The sequence below is a fragment of the Vidua macroura genome, chromosome 2 (assembly GCF_024509145.1).
Source record: "Vidua macroura isolate BioBank_ID:100142 chromosome 2, ASM2450914v1, whole genome shotgun sequence".
NCBI classification, from domain to species: Eukaryota; Metazoa; Chordata; class Aves; order Passeriformes; family Viduidae; genus Vidua; species Vidua macroura.
In genome coordinates, this window is record NC_071572.1 from 33,011,385 (window position 1) to 33,033,390 (window position 22,006).

Sequence of the window (22,006 nt, forward strand, 5' to 3'; positions counted from 1 at the left end):
CAATCATGGCAACTTGTTAATTTCTTACAAATACATGCCACTGTTCTGCCCTTTCATTCTTCATATGCAGAAATGCAGGAAGTTATAAATCAGAAGATATTAACTGGACTAAGATGGTTGAGTGCTCCAAAGGTTTCCTACCAGTTTAGGTTTTAGTTGGTCCTCACTATCTCCATGGCCAAGGCGTCCATATCGTCCCTTTCCCCATGTGAAAAGGTCTCCTGCAGCTGTAATACAAGCGCTGTGTGCTCCCCCAGCAGCAATGTCAACCACTTCTATGCCTCGCAGAGACTCAATCACGCGAGGGCGATCACAAGGGCTGAAAAGAAAACATCTGTCAGGACAAAACTTCTGGGATAGACCACTCACATTCACCAGTGCATGGAGAGCCCTCTTTTAAAGTAAGAATGAGGACACCTAAAATCGCTGAGTATTTGCTTTTCTCCAGTTTAATATCCTAAGGATTTATTTTTGATAGAAAAATTCAGTGATATACAGCAACTATGATAAGTATCCATTAATCTTTTTTTAAGTAACATTTTCATGTGTTACTTGCCTTCGGTTTCCATGACCAAGTTTGCCATCTTCTGCTTCACCCCAAGAATAAACTTCTCCTTCAAAAGACAATGCTAAACAGTGCTTTCCTCCTGAGTTCACTGCAACCTTCTTTATGAACACATGTTGAATGGATTCCAGTAAAGTTGGAGTAGAAACTGATTCTGTTCCTCCAATTCCAAGCCTACCACCTGCTCCATATCCAGTGGCATACAGCTTTGAAGTAAAGAATAAAATTTAGTTTTGTTTGCCTCACACAGAACATTCCCCAGAACTTAATTCTAGCAAAGAATTCTTAATGTATATATGTCAGAATGCAGTTCAAGGAAAGTCTAAAAAAACAGTTTCTTACAGGCTTCTTATTTTCTCTCTTTTGGAAAATAAGGAAATATTTTGAAATATTTCACAGAAAAACTTTGGGAAAATGTGGCTACATTAAAGTCAATAAGAACTCTCACTGACTTAATGGATTTAGTGTGAAATACTAAAGCTTATTTTGTAAAACTATCAAGAGGCCACAGCCTTGCATGATAGCATTACAAAATCATCTATTGCCTGTAGCTCTCCCTCCAAGCAGCACTATTCTAGTTTTCTGTCTTCTGTAGAACATAAACACCTAAACACAGCTGCTTCTTTCCCTTCCATCCCATAAATACAGTTTTAATTACTGTTTTTCACTCTTTTTGTCTCTCTGAAAATAATTTCTTTCAACAGAATGATGTCAAGAAATGCCACTAATCTGCTCTTTACCCTTCTGTGAATTATTAACAAGGATGATACTGACCCCAAAGAATTATTACAGTACCTGACTAGATGACTGTAACTGTTACACAAAGCTATAGCTAAAACTCTCTATCATGTCCTTAACAGCTGCCACCTGTATTAAAAAAAAACTTTTCAAATTAACGAACTGATTTTTTTTTCCCTATACCTTACACTAAACTTCTGCACCGAGATTCCTTTTCACTCAGGATTTCAGCACTGGGAAATTAGATCCTGCAATACCTAACTTACATTTAGCCAACTGTGAACAATCTCACATTACACCTCTCCCCTGTTAGATATAAATAATCACCCCTGTTTTAGGGAATTCTGTGAGCATGCTGCTTGTACCCAACCTTGTTTGACAAAATCTGATCACATTTTTGAATTGAGAACTCAAATATATTTCTTGTTTCAGCCATTTAATGCAATAGTAACTGCAGTCCTAGAAAATACTGGTGGAGTTGGTACAGTTCCGATTCTTAAAAAAAAAAAGTAAAACAAAGTTACTACTATCAGTAATAATGAACCCTGCACTATGCACACTATTTTTCATTTAGTCAAACTCATTATGACTGAGGGTGAAATATTTCAAGAGAGCATTGATAAGCAATCATTTGTTGTATCCTTACTTTCCCATCAGCAGTCACTGCAAACAGAGTCTGTTCACCACCAATTAATTGCACTGGTCTAAGAGTGGCAAGAGCTTCACATGGAGTTGGGACTTTAACCTTTGCTCCTTCAATTCCACCAAGCTGTCCTCTGTGATTATGACCCCAACCATAAATAGTTCCACTGCCTCCAGCTGAAAGTGTCCAATCATCAGGTCGTCTGCAGGAAATGCAAAACAAAATCTTAAAAGAGCTTTTTAAAAGTCACAAAAAGGCAGTTTATCATTGTACAACGAAGTATCACAATACCAAAACAGTAACAGTTGAAAGAAATTACCTATTCATCCACTGGACAAGCTGCTCATCCTGTTCTCTCTTAAAGACATCATGGCACTCATGAAGCGCATCCATATTTTCATTATCTGCCATTAATTCTCGGATTTTCTTTGCCACCTGTGAAATATTTTGCATTAAACAACATTATTCATGTTATTGATTACTCCTATCACAGTTGCCATAAAATAATTCAAACTCAGTTTATCTTTTTACATGAGACACTTTCACAGTATTCCTGCAGTACCTCATCAAGGAAAAGGCGGGGTAAGGGTGTCCTTTTATCAAGAGCCACAGCAACCCTGGATGCCATGCAGTATCTCCTGAACCAGGCCCATTTGTGTGTCTCTGCACAGCAAGGGAGAGTGTCCAACTCCAGATCACAAGCAAGAGCCACAAGCACCTTCAGACAATCAAAAAAACATTTTTAGAGAGGTATCAAAAATAAGCAATAAAAATTAATATGCATTCGACAGAAATGAACAGCTCATAGGTCAGTAGGGCATGAAAAGTCTCAAAGACATGTTAAGTCACTAAGAGCCATCTTCATTACCCTCATGGATGGGGCAACATCAAGTGTAGCCCCACGATCTCACATGGTTAGGTATCTAATCTCCTCTTTCAATACAAAAATTTTCATAACCTTCCTGTGAAAAACATTCCCAGATTAATTACCTTTTCCACATCAAATCCCATGTGCTTAATATTTTACCTTCCATTTAACTAAGTCTCCTTTCTACAATACAATGAATTTTCAACTGATTTTCAGTTTGACTCAACTTCAAATCAATGATTCAGATTAATATTGTGAACAACATATTACTTCCTCCTTCTATAAACTTTCAAGATTTTCTTTCTCTTAAGATAGGTACACCCTCTTAGTTTCACTTTTATACTACAAAGGAGGCTTTTTCACCTTTTATTCTTCTTGCTGTTCTCTAGACTTCCTCAGCTTGTTTATTTTTACTTTGTAGTACAGGGTCCATTTAAGACATTCTCATTTTTTCCAACTGGATGTACAAAACCTTCAGAGTACTAAACTAACTAAATACAAATATACAACACTCCCATTGGGAAAACTCAAATCACTTACCAAGAAGTGTGCTTATAAGATGTTTTCCTGAGTTTCTCTGCCTAGCTAAGTACTCTTTAGTTTTCATTTGTGTGTTTGATTCTCCTTTTAGAAGCAGGATTCTGATTTTGTCCAGTAAACGTTACTGATATAGGACTAAGTGAGCTTAGCACATCTCAAAAAAATCCACAACTTTATTGTGTTCTTTATTGATTGTCCTGCATTACCTTAAAGAAAGGGCTGTGGAGTAATTGTTTGCCACCTCTCACAATGGGGTCTTCATAGTCAAACTGTCGCTGCAAAGCTTCTGGAAGACCTTTAACCAAAGCAGCTAAAGCACTCCCTGTGAAACTCTAGAGACACCACACAACTAGAAAGTTAGTCATAGTGCATGCATTACAGGAAGTACATTATTTAAATGACTGTGACAAAACAGAAATAAGTTCCCAACCTACAACTAGCTGTGTTGTACCATTTCCATCCACTTGTACAAAAAAAAAAAAAAAAAAAAAAAAATTTCTACCCCTTTTTGGCAATTCAAAAGGCACACCTGGTAAGTCTTGGAATTAGCCATTTTTTCTTTTCTAAACTGGAATACTTTTTACAGAGTTACAGACCTGTGCAAGAAGACTATTAATTTGCCCATTTCCTATTTTGCCATGAACACAAAAAACACTGCACATCAGGGCTAGCACTTTAATCTTAATGTGAAAAATGTGAAGAGGAGAGCACCACTGCCTTCTCACCAAAGCTCGCGTTTCTCCCTCATTGTCCCCTAGGATCCGGTTGATGTTAATGGACTGGCCAAACTCCGTGGTGAGCAGCTTCCGCAGTCGCTGCAAGGCCCACATTCTGTGGCCAGCAGCTGAGGAAAAATAAGCACACAAAGAACATAATTACTTAAAACAATCACCATAACTTCAAAAAAAAACAGACCTAACTTTAAGACTACACTCACCTAAGGCACTCAGTTGAGCACAAGCTGCAAGAGAAGCTGCCAAGCGAGGAACTATGCTCCTGTTGGAAGCAAAATTTAAGCGGAAATCCAACAAACACGTAACCAAATCCATTGAGGGACATGAAAGAATGCAACGATCTGAGAGAAGGTCTTTAGGGCCTGCAAGAAACAAAAAGGAACAACAGAAAAAAAAGCTGAGGAAGGTTTATCCTCGGACTGAAATGAGAGCAGAACATAGGCAGGACTTAGTTGACCAAACACAGCACTCTAGAGGGCTAGTCTGCATGAGTTATCTATTCTACTTCCCTTTGAAGAGACAGGAAGAAAGATGCACTTTCATGACTTAATTTACATAATTTTAAAGCAGATTGTTTTTAAAAAATCAGGGCATTTCAGATGACTTGTGTCCCAGAAGTATCCTCTCTTCACTGATGAAGAGGCAAACTAGAGTGGCTACAAAGTATTTTTCTCCCCTCTCTATGTACAAGTGCACCTCTCAGGACTTAACTGAAAATGCTTCCTAAGTATGAATGAAAATGTTTTGTTAGTATAAATGTAAATGAACTATTGAACTTCGGCATGTAAATACCATGCAGTGGTAAGTGCAGTGTAAAAAGCAAACAATAAAATCTACTCTTAGCCTCCTGTAAATGTTGCATGTGATACCTTACCTGCAGCTGGCATGATAGGGTAGACTGTGAATCGCCATCCCCATCCATTTACAGACCCATCACTGATGAACTTCCACTTCAACTCATCCCCTGGAATTCTCAGTTCACTCGACCAATCTGACCATTCACGACCTGGTACAGCAGGCAAGACAAACATACTGAGCTATACTGTCTGAGCCAATACAGAGCCACTCATCAATAGCAATGGGTTAAAAATTATAAACATCACACAAAGGCATTCAAGAATAACACCTATGTGAAGTACATGAACATAAATACAAAGATGTTATATTAAGTCTTAAAAAGTTCAAAACCAAGCCTTAAAAAGTTCAGTTAGCACTGCTAGAAGATAGCCTAATACCACATGTAGGAGGCTCTTGACAAGAGCTTACTAAAATCCCTTGTCCTATTTTGAAATTATCTTTCACATTACAAAAATATATAATAACCTGTAAATTAAATTAAGCTTTACAGCTTCCAACCAGGAACCAACCAGAAATATCTCAGTAATGAAACACCTTTGAGGAAAAATGGGTCAAGCATGAAAAGCCTACATTATGACTGCACAGGCAGTGGCTACTGAGACCTTTGCACATAATGTAGTGTATGGGTAGGTTCAACAAAATTTGATGAGATTAAAAATATTCTTCCAAAACTTACTATAAATTAATAGTGCCTAAAAATTAAATCGGAGATATCAAGAGTAAAGAGGTGAAGAATTAATGTAGTGTCACATACAAAGGCCAGAGCAAGAAACAGAAAGAAAGAGCACCAAGGTATTATTTTGGACATTTGACAGCAGAAGAGCCTTTGTCTTGACTGTATGAAGGCTGAAATTTCTCTAAGTATACCTGAAAAAGGAAAAAGCTAGCAAAATAAGTATCCTTTTCCAATTTGTTAAAATACACTTTGATTATACAGAAATTCACACATGTTGGCAGGGGTGCTAAACACTGGATTTTACACTCCCATACTCTTTGGAAGAACTGGACTACCTAACATGCACTTCACAGAGATTCTCCATATCCAAAAACAAAATCAACCTTTGTGTCTACACAACTAAATTTTTTAGTTTATAAGAGAGTATCAATTTACACAGGTTTTCCTCTCTTTAACTTGCCTATCCCTAACAAGAAGTCAGTCAGAAGCAGGAACACATTTCATTCAGCATTTAGGAGTGAATCACACAGGACACTTTTGGAAAGCCCCCACTCTCCGCACCTGATCGGACGGACACAATCCTGTTGACGCCATCCATTATGGTGAGTGGATCGTGACGCCGCTCGGTGGAACACTGCCGGTCAAACTCCACCCTCAGCCCCTCAGCACCTGAACAGCAACACAGAGTTCACACTTCTACAGAGCAATCAATATCACAGACAAATGCAGCATTTTAGAAATCCACATGAAATCAAACAGTTGTTTGGAAGCATAGTGCCCATTAATAAAAATAACTTCTTTTGATTTAATGACATTATTTGCCTGTAATTTCTTCTCCTGCAAGGCTTAAATCACAGCAATCTTGTGTGAATGGGGCTAGCAGAGAGAAGACCATATCAGAACATTCAAAACTGAAGTTGCAAAAGACAAAAAATGCCTTTTTACAGTTAAGGCAGGTAACAAAAATAACAGACAACAGGGAGCTAAGTACTAGGTAAATTACTGATGGAAGCACTAAATGAAAAGACAATTAAAACAAAGAAGTATTTCCCTTGCTCAAGACTAGAAGATGAGTTTTCAATTACTAAACCTGAAAAAGACTCAGTCCTTCTCAGCTTCATAACTGAATAGAGAATAGCAATGATGCAACTGTAATCATACTCAGTGAACCCAGAAACACACATTGTACAGAACTGAGATTTTCATCAACATGTAAGAAACCAGCTTCAAGAAATACTTTTTTATATCAACAGGACACATAACATGGCTTTAAAAGTTCAATACATATTTTTGTAAGCTAAGGAACAACTTAATGCAGACAGACATAAAAATAAGTGAATCTTAGCAATATAACTCTAAGAATTCGGTACCTGGTATTTTAACTGTGCCACTAGAAGATGTATCATCAGTATATGGATGGCTGCTCTCTACCACAACTGGTTGTGAAGAGAGGCGACCACTTTGTGAATCAGTTGCTACATCTTCTAGTTCTGTGACACAAAGCTCCAACAACATATCAGCAACCTAAGAAAAGAAAAATACACATTTTACAAACTGTATGTTTGATTAGCCCAAGAAAACTAAGCAAATTAGCATTCTTCCCAAATTTAAAATAAATAACTTAGTTTTGGAAATCTGATTCATAAACCATCATATTAACTCAAAAATACTCTTTTTGGTAGTGTTAGACCTAGAAAAACTCCTAAAACTAAAGGCCAAAAAACTTCAGTTTTCAGTAAGTGACAACACAAGTAATTGTTTTCCCTTACAGAAAAAGCAAACTATTAAATCTAAGCTATAGCGCATACACCAGCATGGAAAGGTATAAATATTTAACTAGTATGAAATATTGCAGAACCGTGTTTAGGGAGGAAATGCCAAAGACACTAATCTTAAAAGAGTTTCTAACAAAAATTCTGGCTCCAAAGCACAAAAACCCCACAAAAACCCAAAGCTGTTCAGTTACTCATTATTAATGATAAAGAAAGCCAGAATTAATGTATAAGTGCACATACAGAGTGCACGTAATTTGACTGGGAAAACGCAAGCCCAACATAAATACTCATAGCTAATCACCAAAAATTGGGCAGGTGATTTTAGAAATCTTAAAAAAAAATGTATTGTTACTCATTAGGAAAACTATTTATAGTTGAAAGGTAAAGCTAGCAGAAATATTAAACAGCTTTAAGTTCATTACTGTACACACATATTCTGTAAATAATTTATGATTTGTTACATTCTGCCAGCTATGTCAAGAAAAACCCCACACCCATGGATACTTCTTACAAAGTTAGAAGCTTCAATGCATGAAATGTACATCTTAACAGTTCAGATGACTTATTGAACCATTAACAATACAATACACTAACAGCATTTTTAGCTAGCAGTAATGACTGCATCAATTTGAAAAATAATCTCAGATGCATAAAAACTCCCATCATGGAAGTTTTTAAACTAACATTCTACAGATGAGTAAATCAGCTTCATTCCAACATCCACTGACACTTGGTCAATACACAAATACATTCTATTTTAATGTCTAATTGCAGCATGAAAAACGCAGAAATTAGTCTGACATATGGCAGCAGATGCATATATTTATGTAATAGTTCCATTAAAAGAGTTAAATCTCACATGCATTTAATTTCAGCTCAAATTTTCATGCGTAATAAGTTTCTCAGGATGCTGAACTGTACTTCCATTACAAGAAAATATTCCAGCAAGCTAGTAATAAAAAGGGCACAGTTAAAATGCAACAGAAACAAAACTGACCTGTGGGTAAGCTGTGCCCATGCCAGACAGCACAGCTGAGAGAACATCTCTTCCCTTTTCACCGGCTCGGTTGGACACCGCAAGCTTTAGCAGGTCAACCATGACTCGTGTGTCATCTGGTACCAGCAGACTTGTAAACTCATCCAAGTACTGTGGTTCTGGGCCAGACACCTTACTCTGGCTTTCCACATCCTACAAAACAAACAACAAACATCCTTCTGTCTTTGCATAGATTTTTAAAAATGCAGTCATTTACAGAGTAACTTTTAAAGCGCAAAAACCAAAAAAATCGCTTGATAAAAGCATGGTAGGGACTTAAGTTTTGAGAAGAGTATTGAAAACATTACTTCTTTGGTTTTTGTCATGGTTTCTGCAATAATACTGGCAGCTCCAGGATCATCTGTGACTGGAATGAAAGGACGGGAAGAGGCAGCAGCAGCTGAGGGAGTTACAGCAGACGGTGTCACAGCATCTTCTGAAGGAACAACCTAGCCAGAACAAATAATAACTAATGAAATCTTCAACAAGACACTGTAAACCTTTAAGAGTTTAAGTATTTATTAGAAGGTTTAGTGCTCAAAGACAGCAGCAATTTAAAAACAGCTGTAAGTTCAAAACCAACATATTCACTGCCTTTATTTTTAGCTTCTATTTTATTTTCCTAGTGTATGTACAACACCAAACACTCCCCTCAATGCCAGCTGCTACAAAAGCATACTATAAAACATCAGTGCCTGCAGAGAAGTCTACAAAGCAGAAAGCAAGCCTTGACAATACATATCAAATTCACAGTTTATAAATGCAAAAGACCTCAACATCAGCAAGCCTTTCTTTTTTCTGCTTTTGTTAGCAGTTAGGAATCAACATAGTGGAATTTCATTCAGGGCCTCATGTCCACATCAGTTATCTAAGTTTACAACTAGATTTCATTAAATAATGGCCAAATATTCTGCTATTCTTGACTTCTTTTTAATATCATTCCTGTAAAATGAATTCAGTATCTCTAAAATATTGCTAGAGATCATCACAATTGCATTTAAATGACACAAGGCTTTCTGTAAGTTCAAAACTGATCTTGCACTAAAATTTTAGTTTTTTTAAATCTGACATGTGCAGACAATCTAGTTCTGAAACATTTTAATCTCTGCTACTATCAGACTAATTGAGGTATTTGTCAGCTTTACAGTTAAAAACTAATGAAAAAAAACATGTGACACTTTACCTCCCCTCTCCTGTCCTGCCACGGGTTTGGGCTCAGCCTCTCCTCGATATCTCCCACAAGCACACATTCATCTCCATTTGCAGGGCTTCCTGCAGAAGTGGCATCTGATGGGGGGGCTGGTGATGAAGAGGGACATTCTACTGGTGCAATCATACTTGCAGGCATCAATGCTCCAACAACTGCATCCCTGAAATCATTTAGGATGGATTAATATAAACCTAATTATACTCCCTTGTTGAACTTGGAAAATTTTATTAGTTTGTCTTAACAAAATACGGTAAGGTTTCCAAGCTGTAGAATCTAAAGGGTAGTTCATTATTATTCTCCTTTGGGCCTGATGCTTAAATGTTTAACATGAGTTTCTGTTTATAAATTTTAGCACAAATAATCTGTTCTCTACTAACAACGATGGCACTGCAAAGTTTTATTGTTATTTCCACTCTGCCCTCTACTGCTTCCTCCATATCATCCATCATGATTTTCTTACACAGCTTCTACATTATTTACTTGAGCATTTCTGAATGAATGATTTTTTTCCCCCAGGCAATAGAAACTACTTCAAACATAACATAAAGCTAACATCAACATCAAAAGAAAATTTAGATGAAGCTTAGGCCCATCCTGAAGAGCTAAAACTTGTTACAACAATTTATACCTGACTCAAGAGTCCCTAATAGATGTTAAGCGATGTCATCTTTTGCTCTGCAGCAGAAAGACTGTTTCCATGCCTACCTGGCATACATGATCTGTAATGCTATCAGTATGTGAGACAAAGCCTGCTGTTTGGCAACGTTCCCATCAAGTGACAGGAGAATCTTAGCAAGGGAAGGGCGATTCGGCTTGGAACTGTTTGACCCACTGATTTTGTTACTGGCAGCAGAAGAATCTGCATCTGAAGGAACACCTAAAAAGAGGCAGGGGGAAAGAGAAGGTAAGCACTTTTTAATGGTATAATACATAAAAGGTCATGGTTTATCTAATTTCTTGTTAAATCAAAAGAGATGACTGAAACTAACTCTACAGGAGATTCTTAAACTGCAGTGCCTACAGTTACAATATTAAAGTTAATACTGTGGCTTTCCAACAAGGGCTTTCATAAAATAGTATTTGATCTTGTTACTCACTTATAAGGACTAAGGCAATAACAGACAAATATTTTAGTGATCAGCACCTAAAACAAGTTTTACTTACACAAACATTCCGAAATAACAAGAATATTTATTAGGTATAAATTGCCTTAATCATGAAAAAGCTTAATTTGCAAGATGTTTGATGCTTTCATATTCAACACAAAACACTGCTGTTTTGATTCCCTAATTCTTAACTCACTTACCTTAGAAACAAGAGGCAATGCATAAGATTAATACTAGTGTAGCATTCATCATTACCTCCATAAAGAGAAACTCCTTAGGGTGTTTGAGGAAGCATGCTGCATTTTAATTTAAAAGTTTCATTTTAATGAAGAGTTTTGGTTGGGCTTTTTTTTTTTTACCAGAGGTGTATTTTGTTGTTTTGTGATTTTTTTTCTAAACCATTTTCTTTGTCACTCTTCTATCACCTACTAAACCACACACAAAACAAATGCCACACCAATGGCAGTAAAGGAAAAACAATGTAAGGCAACAAATACCAACCAAGATAAGAAGCACCTAAAGGGTCCCTCGCTGTCTGGAAAAGGACTGGTTCATGAACAGATGGTGTAGCTACGTCCACCGTTGTCCATGCTACACTGTGGGAAGACCCACAGGCAACCCGAGTGATTTTCTGGCCTTCCAAGCCCTGGACAAGAGTGGGTTTTCTATTGACTGTGGTAGTTCCATTGCCTTGTTGCCCATGGTCATTGTCACCCCAAGCATAAACCTGCCAGGAAAAATTTCCACGTATTACTTGGCTTCACTGCTTATCTCAATTAAGCGCTTTCTTAAAAATCACTAAGGAGAATGTTTGTGATTTGTGCTAGTAATCAAGGACACTTTAGGCAATCTATTGTCATGACATTCCCCACCTCCATTAAATAATGCAGCATTATCATACATTAAAAGAAAAAAAAAAAAGTCAAAGCAGCATTTTATCAGATAATTCATAAATTATCACCAAATTATAACTGATCAGTTGATTCACAAATCACTCAATGTTCACAGTAAGTTAGAAGAATTAACTGCTTAGTAATTACATTGGAGATCTGAAACAATATTATGATAAAGCTGAAAAATCTGTCCAGAATACTATGACTGCTGCTGCATTTCCAGAGTAAGAAGCAGAAAACCAATCATGAGATAATACAAGGAAAACACTACAAAAGCTACCATGACAAAAATGTTTCAACTGCAATACTAATATTTTAAATGCTTATACTTCTTAAATTACAGTCATGCTTATATTTATGCCGGACTGTTAAAAGCAAAGAAATGTAATTTTTATTTCATTTAATCAGCACTAATACTGTTATACTTTCTTTCCTAAACAGTTTATTCATTTCTGCATAGGGGAAAGGAGGGTGACACACAACATACCTGTCCACTGTCAGTCACTGCCAGGCAGTGGAGTGCTCCCACAGCCACGTGCACAATCTTTTTACCCCTCAGTCCTTCCACAACCTGTGGCTTTCGTACATGCACGTCTGTGCCATGGCCTAGCCTGAAGTAGTCACCCTTACCCCTGCAACAGACAGTAAATGTAACACTCAGAACAACTGGGCTGTTTACAAACTCCTCTTCAATGCAGGTTCCCAACTGAATATACTTCATGTATCACTGCCTGAAACACACACACACACCCCAACTAGCAAATGCTTCAAAACTGAATCCCAAAGGCATAAGAATGAGGACAACTGCAGTTTATTACACTGTAGCTTCTCACCCTAATACAGAAGAACACGATTATGACTATTTTTTGTATGCAAAGTAACTGCCATTACATTTAATTTCTTCTCCTGCAGAAACACTGCAATTATAAACACTTTCAAAATTCACGTTAGGATAAACCTAACAACAACAACAGAACCTTTAACCTAAGTCTGCTCCCATGGAAAAAATACACAGGGAACTAAAATATTTTCAGAATTTTTTTTTTTTTTTCACATTGTTGGAAGCCTCAATATAGATTCTGAGGTCTCCATAATTTAAATTCATCCAAAATTGTTATACACAAATAGCACTTAAAAAAATAGCATACACAAAAGTAAACACCTTAAAATGCTTCCACCAAGAATGTCAGTAAAGAAATATCAGGGTTTTTTTCTTCCACTATGTTTTTAGTAACCACTCACTCGGCTCTTTTGCTCACCACCAATTTTTCTGAAGAAAGGTTATATTATGCTGGAGAGAAGCATGACACAGAGTACTGTTATCTACCTAAAGTTATAACCCAGAAGTGATGATTTTTTTCTTCAAACTGTTACAAATTCAAGAAGAATAAAAGTTTAAAAGCAATTCAGCCATCCCCAGTTGAAACAGACCCAAAAATCTCCTTGTAGACCTGTAATGTCATGAAATAGCTGTAGATTTTTGACTAGATGTAGCAGTGTTGAGAAAAACTAGGGCAAGAAAGGAACAAACAAGAATTTTGACATGAGTTCTTAATTAAAAATAAAGACTGTCAAATTATCTTTCCTCTTGCTCCTTTTGTCACTACAAAAAAAAATTAGACAGAGAGCAAGAAAGAAATACAGTTTCCAGTGGCCACTCTGCAAAACAATATCTCTGTTGAAAACTTCTCTTCCCTGTAACAACAGTAGTAACTCATAAAAATGAAAGTTTTGAGGATATCTCTATGTTATTCAACAACTGCTGACAGCACAACAAAAATTATTAGTTTAAGTCTACTTAGTTTTGATATACATCAAATAGGTCACAGTCTTATTATACAAGGATGGGGTAAGACCTTGCTCTGATTAGTGCCCTAAAGTTGACCTGCCATGCTGTAAGCTTTCAGATTTCACAAAAAGGTTTAAAAATTCAAAAGCAAGATTTGTGTTCAAAACAAAGCAGAAGCAAGCAGGCAAAAAGGAGAAAAATAAAACCATATCTGAGTAGCTCTCAGTGATTATCTCATACCAATTCGTGCTCCAAGGCGTCATTACTGACAACTCAGTGGCCTTCTGAGCAGCAACAAGCTGTTGTTGTGCTCCCCTGCTCTCAAAGAAGTTCTTCTCATCTGCCCTGAATTTCACCTTACTTCCTTACTCTCCTGTATCCTTACTCTCTCAAGTCTCTGCTTTAGCTGTAGGCGTCATAGTTCAAGCTATGGCTCTCAAGGTTTCTTTTTCCTCTCCACTCTTAAACATTCCTTTACATGTCTCACAGTGACCAAGAGAAGGAATGATCTTCCCTTTCTGCCTCTAATTCAATAGGAGCCAGGCATTCTAAAAGAGTACAGTAAACATGAAAGCATGCTACAGTGTCAGAGTCATTGAATGGATGCAGCTCGCCTGGAAGAGCTGCCAGTTTACGAGACAAAGCACACAGGTAAGGAACAAATGGAGTCAAAGAAGAATTAAATACAGCACAGAACAACTGCTTTGTTAATACTTCATGGCAAATGTAACATACCATGTCCACACCACTCCTGACTTGGTCAGCGCCAACGAGAACTGTGCACCACACTCAATCTGACAAACGCCTTGGCCGTTCAGTCTTTCAATGTTCTGAGGAATGTTGCATCCTTCACTTCCTCCTCGGCCCAGTTTTCCAAAATCACCATCACCCCAAGAAAACACCAAACCTAACAAACATCAAATTGCAGGTCAAACAATGATCGCAGTACTCCCAGATGCTAGAAAGCTTCTGAAACAAGATACCCCTACCTTCATCTGTCAAAGCAAGAGTCTGAGCATCTCTGCTTCCACATGCAACCTGAATGACTCGGTGGCCAAGGAGCACTTTAACCTACAAAACAGAAGGAGTAAGAAAGAAATTTTTGAAGAAATTATGTTTTAAAACCTTACAAACATGTCCAAGGTTTTATGACTCATCTCAGTCATTGTGCCCAGCCTGAGCAAAGAACTACTCAGCCATGTCCAGAATCCAACATTGCTACATGGCAGCTTCCAGCTATGCATCAAAGTAGATGCAGGACGTGAATGCTGAAAGCAGCACTTGCTGCTGATTTTACATCACTTCCCAAGAAAGAGACTGGATCTTTTTGGCCTTTCTGAAATACCTTTACTTTCACTAGAGGTATGGGTACCAAAACCTAATTTAGATCACTCCAAAGCAATGTCTTCATACTGCCTTCATGTTTTTCGCTACTTTAGCTTCATGTTGCTGTAATTTGTTAAACATGTTTGCATTTCATCAAAAACAAGAAACATGGATTTTACCATCTTAGGCTTCAGCTGTGTGGTATTATCTCCATGTCCTAGTCTTCCATACTCTCCAAGACCCCAGGTATACAGCTCCCCACTAGAGGTAATAGCAGCACTGTGGGAACTGCCACAGGCAATATCACGGATGCGTTTGGTTTTCAATGCTTCTATCAACCTGGGTTTATCACAGTTCCTGAAGAAAATTAACAACAAATACATTGTGTTAATCATAAAATAGCCACACAATATACTCCAACTGTTGCAATACAAATTGTGTAATAACTAACAGTAATCTCAAGATAAAGTAATATGCAACACTCTGATTTCAAGATGTACTCTATAGCAGCACCATAAATCCAAGGTTTACACTATTTTAATGTACTTCCAAGATGATTTAAAGAATATTTTATGTATATGCTGCCAAACTGAGGTAAAAATTTCAAATTCAATCAATTAAACAGCACATAATAGAAAGTGAAAACCAATTTCCTGTCACTGCCCAAATTTGAGTGAGTTATTAGCAGTGGACACACAGTAAGATTAAGAGATGACATTCCCATCCCAACTTTGCTCTTCACAACAGAGGAATCAAAACTAGAATTTACTGTTAGACTTCTATATGAGTACTGCTAACATTTATTCTTCAAGTGGTTACAGTGTTCTCTTAATTCCAAAAGAGGATTCAACTCAAGATTTCCTAATAGTGGTGCACCACAACCACTAATAAGATTCTACAAAATTATGCATGGCCTCTGGAAATACTGCTATTATGAAATGCGCAAATCTCTTCCAAATCTCACTTTCAGTAAAATTACATAAAACATGAGTCAGTTGAGCAAAAAACGGTAATACTGCTCTCATCTGGACTTCCCTTTTCATTAATCTGACCCAGCCTTATAAAAATTTATTTGCTGTAACATATTACCCATCTGATTTAATTTTGTAGGTATTATGGGCAGGTCCTCAAAATATATCAGAATGACAAAAGTATTTACCAATGCGCTTTGTTTATCAGGGTTTTTTTTCCTTTCAAAATACTGTTCTGTGGGTACATACAAAGTAAAATCTTAGAAAATTCAAATTTTTCTTAAAGCTGTCCTGTGGAAGATTAGCTAGTATTACTAAAAAGTGGAAGAAGTTTATTTCTGACTAACAAGTCTGTGAACTGAAGTCTAAAGTAAGGGCTATAAAATGACAGCTTAAGTTATGAACTGTTACAGCTCAGGAATATAAAATTGCTACGGTTTTACTCCTCAAGGCACTTCTGAAAACCGTATCTTATAAAAGTAAACAAAAACTGTATGTCAGAAAGCATGGATTTCATCAGTGCAACTTGAAAATACTAGTCAAGACTTTATCCATCTTTCTAGTTATTGAATGCCTCCTTTCTAAATGGCTGAAGCCTGCTACAAATGCTGCACCATAAATTGGAATATACTGTGGGGAAAAAGTCTTCTTGTAAAACATTTTTTTATTCCTACTGTATTAAAAATACTGTTGTTGTCAATGGTGGTGGTCAACTGTGCTGTAACATTCAACATGAATCTTTTACTGAAATACAGAAAAATTTGGTATCCTTACATTCGACTGAAGTGACCAAGTTTTCCATCATCTCCTTCACCCCATGAAAACACCTTTCCATCAACAGTCAATGCCATAGCATGCCGGCCACCTGAATTTGTAAACATAAATTTACATTTTTGAGCTTTCAAACAGGCAGCAGGTCTTAGCAACAATTTAACATTGTTGTTCTTCTACAATACAACTGTATGAACCTTTCAGCTCCATAGACATTACTTATTTTCTTTGGAGCTTTTATGTGATTTAATTTAAAATAAAAAATTTTTGTGACAGTAGGTCTCCTGGCACATTTTAAAATGAAAAACCACCAAACCAATAATCACTCAATTTACTGTTTTCAGAGCTGCAAGAAAAAATTATGAAAAAAACAAACCCACCATTTGGAAATATTAAAAATGAAAACACTTTCTTTCAGCCAAATGGAAACACCAAAGTCATCTTCCAGCAAATAAGAAAACTTGTATGGCCTAAATTCACAGATTTTAGTAACAGAACCCTTAGATTTAATCTGACATTGTATACAACAGACAGAATTCAGTAACCTGTATTTATTAAAAAAACAAAAAGAATCTGATATGCTAGGGCATCACAGCACCCAAGAAAACTGCAAAGGAACTATCTTCAGGCTTAATATGTTACATTTATGTATATAAGGACAGCAGTAGTCAGTACCTGAGTGAACAGCCACCTTCTTTACCACATAGTTGCTGAGAGCTGTAATCTGGCGGGGAATAGGCACAGTTCCACTGGATATTCCTAAACCCAGCCTCCCATTTGTGGCTTCTCCACAGGCGTACACTTTACCCTCTACAGTCACTAAAACGAAAAAAAAAAGTTTGAAACAGCATTAGTGTTTCACAATTCAGAATCTGTTTCTTCCCTTAAATAATTACATTTATTTTAAACTTATGTTACCTGCAAAAAGGCTTTTGGATCCTCCAGCTACTTGCACAACATTCAAGGCAGACAGGGTTTCAGAAAAGGAAGGGACTTTTATCTAGAGCAGGCAGGAAATAGAAACCATTACAATTCACTTCAATGTTTTACTCTAAAGAGAAGAGCTCTTAAGTGATAAACCAGTTAATCTAACAGGTACTTTCAGATGCTTCACCCATGCCAATTAATATTACATCAGGCAAAGGACAAAAAACAATTTAAAAAATTTAATACTGAAACTATGATAAATATAAAACCTGAGAAAAAAATGAAAGGCCATATAAACAAGGACTTTCTTTTAGTAAAGTTTTCTTGAGAAAACTGTAGAATACAGGAAAAGTTAACCTTTTGATTCTTCAAGGTACTCCATAGATACAATATTATACTTTCACAATATCAATTGAAGAAATGCTCTGAACATAATTTTCAGATTAGTGAATGATATTTAAAATTGATTAAGCATTTGCGATGTATCTCATCTTGTATTATATTAAAATTACATGTAAATGACTGCACACTGGGCTGAAATTCCTATTATTCCTAGATACAAGTAATACATAAGAAAGTTCACCAAAGGTTTTATTTTATGTGTGCAGACTCAACAGGAACAGAATATGTCAAGAGTTACATATTTTTTAAACAACAGTTCATTATCATCTAAAATGATTGAGTGGCTGCTAAAAATCAAGCCAGATTTCAGAGTACCGACCAAAATGCAATTTTTCTCCAATTTTCCATCCAGCAGACATCTACATGTCTTAACACTAAAAACCCACCAAAACCTAATCTTTGTAGCTGATTTTAAGTTGTGTAACTTGTCCATTTCATTTTTCACTGTTTCTCTCTTGCACCTAAGTGTGAAAACAACCTACCTTGGAACCTTTTAGCCCTCCCAATTGGTCTTTGTCATTCAGTCCCCAGACAAAAACTTTGGTTCTTATTGTAGCTGCTGATTCAAGCCCAGCTGCCTTCTTTCTAACAAGACTGAACATATTGAGAAAAGAAAACATGGTCAGTTTAGCAAACAGCATGCTGTAGCATAGGCACCTTTTTACTGTATTTACTGGTTTTTACAGTTTGGAGCAGCTTCAGGACTCAAACTGCACTACCACAGTTGGGAAAAAAAAAAAAAAAAAGAACACCAAACCAGAATATTTTGCTGAGCAGTGGTAAATACACATGTGCCATGTATCATGTCTATATATGTACTGCAAAAGGGGATAAGTCATACAAAATGTAACACCTCACCAGTGTGATCATCTCAAAGATTGTATTTATTGACAAAGGATCTATCTTATAATTCCAATAAAGATACTGATTTCTCATTACTACCATTCAACCTAATTAATGTGTTCTTCCTCCAATCATCTCCAGAGTTATAGACACTAAGGTTCTCTGCCATTTCCCCCTGCCTTCACCACTGCAGTTACCTACCTCCCAGTGTTAGCTTTATCATCATCCTCTTCCTCATTATCAGAAGCCAGGAAAGGGACTGCAGCCAAATCTTCATCCTCAGCACGTATACGTCCCAGTATGCTGAGGCCATGTATTTTGCAATCAATGCCAGAGCTTCTGCACTGCTTGATTGCAATCTCAATATATCTGTGGTACTAAGAAGAAAAATACTCCATTTACATCTTTTGGGTTCTATGTAACTTCATAAAACATAGGAAAGAATTACAACTTTTGCTTGACTTTGTCACTTTAAGAAAATGAATCTGTCACTTTAAATGCTTGTAATTTCAGCTGTAAATAATTAATGCTTTACCATTAGCATATGGCCTCATTCATATAAGAGATTTCACTCCCAGTCTCATAGAATTCATTATGCATTTCTCCTTGCTGCTGCTAGAAAAGATCAGAACTGCTATCCAAAATTATCCCCAAAATTTAAGTTTATTGGAATGTCTTACTGGTTCACAGGTATACTGATTTACATAAAACCCCTTAAAATATCTAAGTCTATCATAGTGTTACTTTGTGATTATGGTAAAACTTTTTAGAATAATTAACTTGACTAACTTGCCAGAAATACTGCTAAGTTAAGAGGAAAAATAAAATAGCAGGCTTTAATGATCATAACAATATTTTTCATTCATCTCTTGCAGCACAATATTTTTTCTGTTGCACACAAGAGTAATTCTCACATGAACTTCACTTACTTCAGTACAATCACTGAGTAGAGGCACTGTGGTGTCTGTAGGATTTATATTGATTGTCTTTAGCTCTATAAGGTTATTTAAGGAATTACCCCCTAGAAAACAAAACACAGAATGAAAAACATTTTAGGATATGGTGTTTGTTTCACAAACAGGCACTGTGCATGTTAAACAGATTACTATGTTAACAAAAAACAGATAAATACCTGCTGTTGGGTGCAAAAAAAAAAATATTTTTGACTTCTTAGAAAACATACACATACCTGAAACTACAACTAAGGAGGGCATGTAGCTGCTGTCTGCAGGGTCCACTATCATCTTTAGTCTGTGAACAAGAACATCTGGAAAAATCTCCAAGCGAATCCAGTGCTAGTGGAAACACAGAATTTCATTTTTAGTAGTATTGTTATGAGCACCATATGATTAACAAGAATATATGTGTCATGTGTTTGAAGAAAGAATGGAAAACATCTCTGAATGGTACACAACAGCTGCAATATATGGCAGCTGGCCAAAGAGAAATGACCTTGTGAACTTCTTGCTTGTCCTATGTCCAGTTACAAGAGAAACAGTTGTAGCAAACAATTTATTTCAGCCAAGACCAACACCACTGAGAAGACAGAAATCACAGTACCACTGGAGGTTAAGTAATGGGACATAATGTAAGTATTAGGTTACAGTCTATAGAAACCTGGGGTAAGGGTACTTGGGCATATTCTCAGCATGGCCATCAACAGAGTATCAACAGGCAGAGAACAGATGCCCAGCTTTACATCCTGGTGCCTAGGCTGGCCACAAAGCACTGCTGCAGGCCAATGAAACTGGTAAACCATAAACTAAGGAACAACATCTTTTATAAATTATCTGGCTGCAGGAATCAAATGTACATTAAGTAACTTTGCCAATAACACCAAACCAGAGAAGCTGTTGCCTCCCTCCAAGGCAGAGTGGCCTTTATATACCAGAGGCTGAGTGATCACCAATTGTATGAAATTTAACCAGGGCAACTGTGGCATTCTCCATTAGGGATGGGGTAATCCTGCTTATACTTACAAGCTGGGACATGAGAGGCTGGAGAGCAGCCTCACAGAATGAGAGATAGGGGTTCTAGTGGATGAACAGTTGCACATGGGTCACCAGTGTGCACTCAGAGTCCAGAAAGCCAACTGCATCCTGGGCTGCATCAAAAGAACAGTGACCAGCACATCAAGGGAGGAGATTCTCCCTCTCTACTCTGCTCCTGTAAGACCCCACCTGGAGTGATGCAACCAGCTCTGGGGTCCTCAGCACCAAAAACCCTCATGGACCCGGTAGAGTGGATCAGAAGAGGGTCACAAAAGCAATCACAGAGATGGATCATCTCTCCTACACAGGCTGAAAGAGTTGGGGTTGTTCAGCCTGGAGAAGGCAAGGTTCTAGGGAGATCCTTTTAAGCATTAAGTACACCAGAATAAATAATTTAGGGCTTAAAGTTACCTTTCCTTGTGAACCAGAAGACTGCCAGCACTGCTCACTACCATCAATAAGACGGGAAGCCTGATTCACAGAAGATGAGACATTCAAATTCTTGACTATCCTTGACCAATCATCCAGTAACATTCCCCGCTGGCTACTGTGCCGTCTCTTCAGCTGCTTTCCAGAACGCCCACTGAACACGGGAGACTGACCTGCATGGTGAAGTGACACATTTAGCATGCACCTCTCAAAGAAAATTGCTCCTTTGAAACCCATAAGCAGGGTGAAAGGAAATGTAACAAATCCAATATTTTGGGTATGTAGGCTACATTTAGGGCATAGGTGCATGTCACATCGGTATGGTGATGCTATGTAGTAATGCTTAAAGGGCGTAGCCCCTTTTTAACAGGAATTTCAACTTTTCCAAGTTCTTGACTAGACAGCTACTTTAAAAGGTCCTTCCATTTAAAATACAGATCAAAATTTATGATGATGTGTAATTCAAAATACAGGTCCACAGCACACCAATTTTTTACACCACTACAGCATATGAAAAACACGCAACAAAACCTCAACAAAATTCCCCTCCCAAAGCATAGAAATAGAAAAGTTGGAAGACTGGAAAATCCAAATCTTGTTCCAGAAGAAGGTGGTTTGGGGAGATGTAGATTTCCTCCCTGCAAAAACCTTACTTCCACTTCACTGATTTTGCAGCATCTAGATATCTTGATGAAAAGAATGTTTTCCTACACAGGGCAAGGGGATGGATTACAGATTCACACCATTCTAGCTGCACAGCCATATCAACTGACTTATTAAAGGAATGGGTTTTTTTGCCCATTAGACAAACCATCATGTACACATAATCCATGTTCATAATCTCTAGGGGGAACCAGGTTTGTTCATTTTCCAAAACAATTACACTGGTAATGTGTAAATACAAAGAAATTTAGT

The 22,006-nt window shown here is 37.1% G+C and overlaps 1 protein-coding gene across 4 annotated transcripts in view; it reads right to left on the bottom strand.

The window, feature by feature from the left end:
- The window catches only part of HERC2 (HECT and RLD domain containing E3 ubiquitin protein ligase 2), a 102,213-nt gene that overhangs the window by 17,062 nt on the left and 63,145 nt on the right, over positions 1-22,006 (bottom strand). For all 4 annotated transcript variants that reach the window (XM_053969216.1, XM_053969223.1, XM_053969210.1 and 1 more), the window contains exons 53-80: positions 21,074-21,264; positions 19,861-19,966; positions 19,601-19,692; positions 18,873-19,048; positions 18,311-18,422; positions 17,418-17,499; positions 17,175-17,318; positions 16,503-16,593; positions 14,937-15,114; positions 14,421-14,502; positions 14,167-14,338; positions 12,130-12,274; positions 11,251-11,476; positions 10,349-10,520; positions 9,617-9,803; positions 8,742-8,882; positions 8,395-8,586; positions 6,993-7,146; positions 6,184-6,291; positions 4,963-5,094; positions 4,292-4,450; positions 4,080-4,198; positions 3,561-3,686; positions 2,509-2,664; positions 2,266-2,381; positions 1,950-2,148; positions 557-771; positions 142-319 (exon numbers count right to left, since the gene is read on the bottom strand). In XM_053969216.1, the coding sequence (XP_053825191.1) occupies positions 142-319; positions 557-771; positions 1,950-2,148; positions 2,266-2,381; positions 2,509-2,664; positions 3,561-3,686; positions 4,080-4,198; positions 4,292-4,450; positions 4,963-5,094; positions 6,184-6,291; positions 6,993-7,146; positions 8,395-8,586; positions 8,742-8,882; positions 9,617-9,803; positions 10,349-10,520; positions 11,251-11,476; positions 12,130-12,274; positions 14,167-14,338; positions 14,421-14,502; positions 14,937-15,114; positions 16,503-16,593; positions 17,175-17,318; positions 17,418-17,499; positions 18,311-18,422; positions 18,873-19,048; positions 19,601-19,692; positions 19,861-19,966; positions 21,074-21,264 (4,151 nt within the window). The remainder of the gene's footprint in view (positions 1-141; positions 320-556; positions 772-1,949; positions 2,149-2,265; positions 2,382-2,508; positions 2,665-3,560; positions 3,687-4,079; positions 4,199-4,291; positions 4,451-4,962; positions 5,095-6,183; positions 6,292-6,992; positions 7,147-8,394; positions 8,587-8,741; positions 8,883-9,616; positions 9,804-10,348; positions 10,521-11,250; positions 11,477-12,129; positions 12,275-14,166; positions 14,339-14,420; positions 14,503-14,936; positions 15,115-16,502; positions 16,594-17,174; positions 17,319-17,417; positions 17,500-18,310; positions 18,423-18,872; positions 19,049-19,600; positions 19,693-19,860; positions 19,967-21,073; positions 21,265-22,006) is intronic.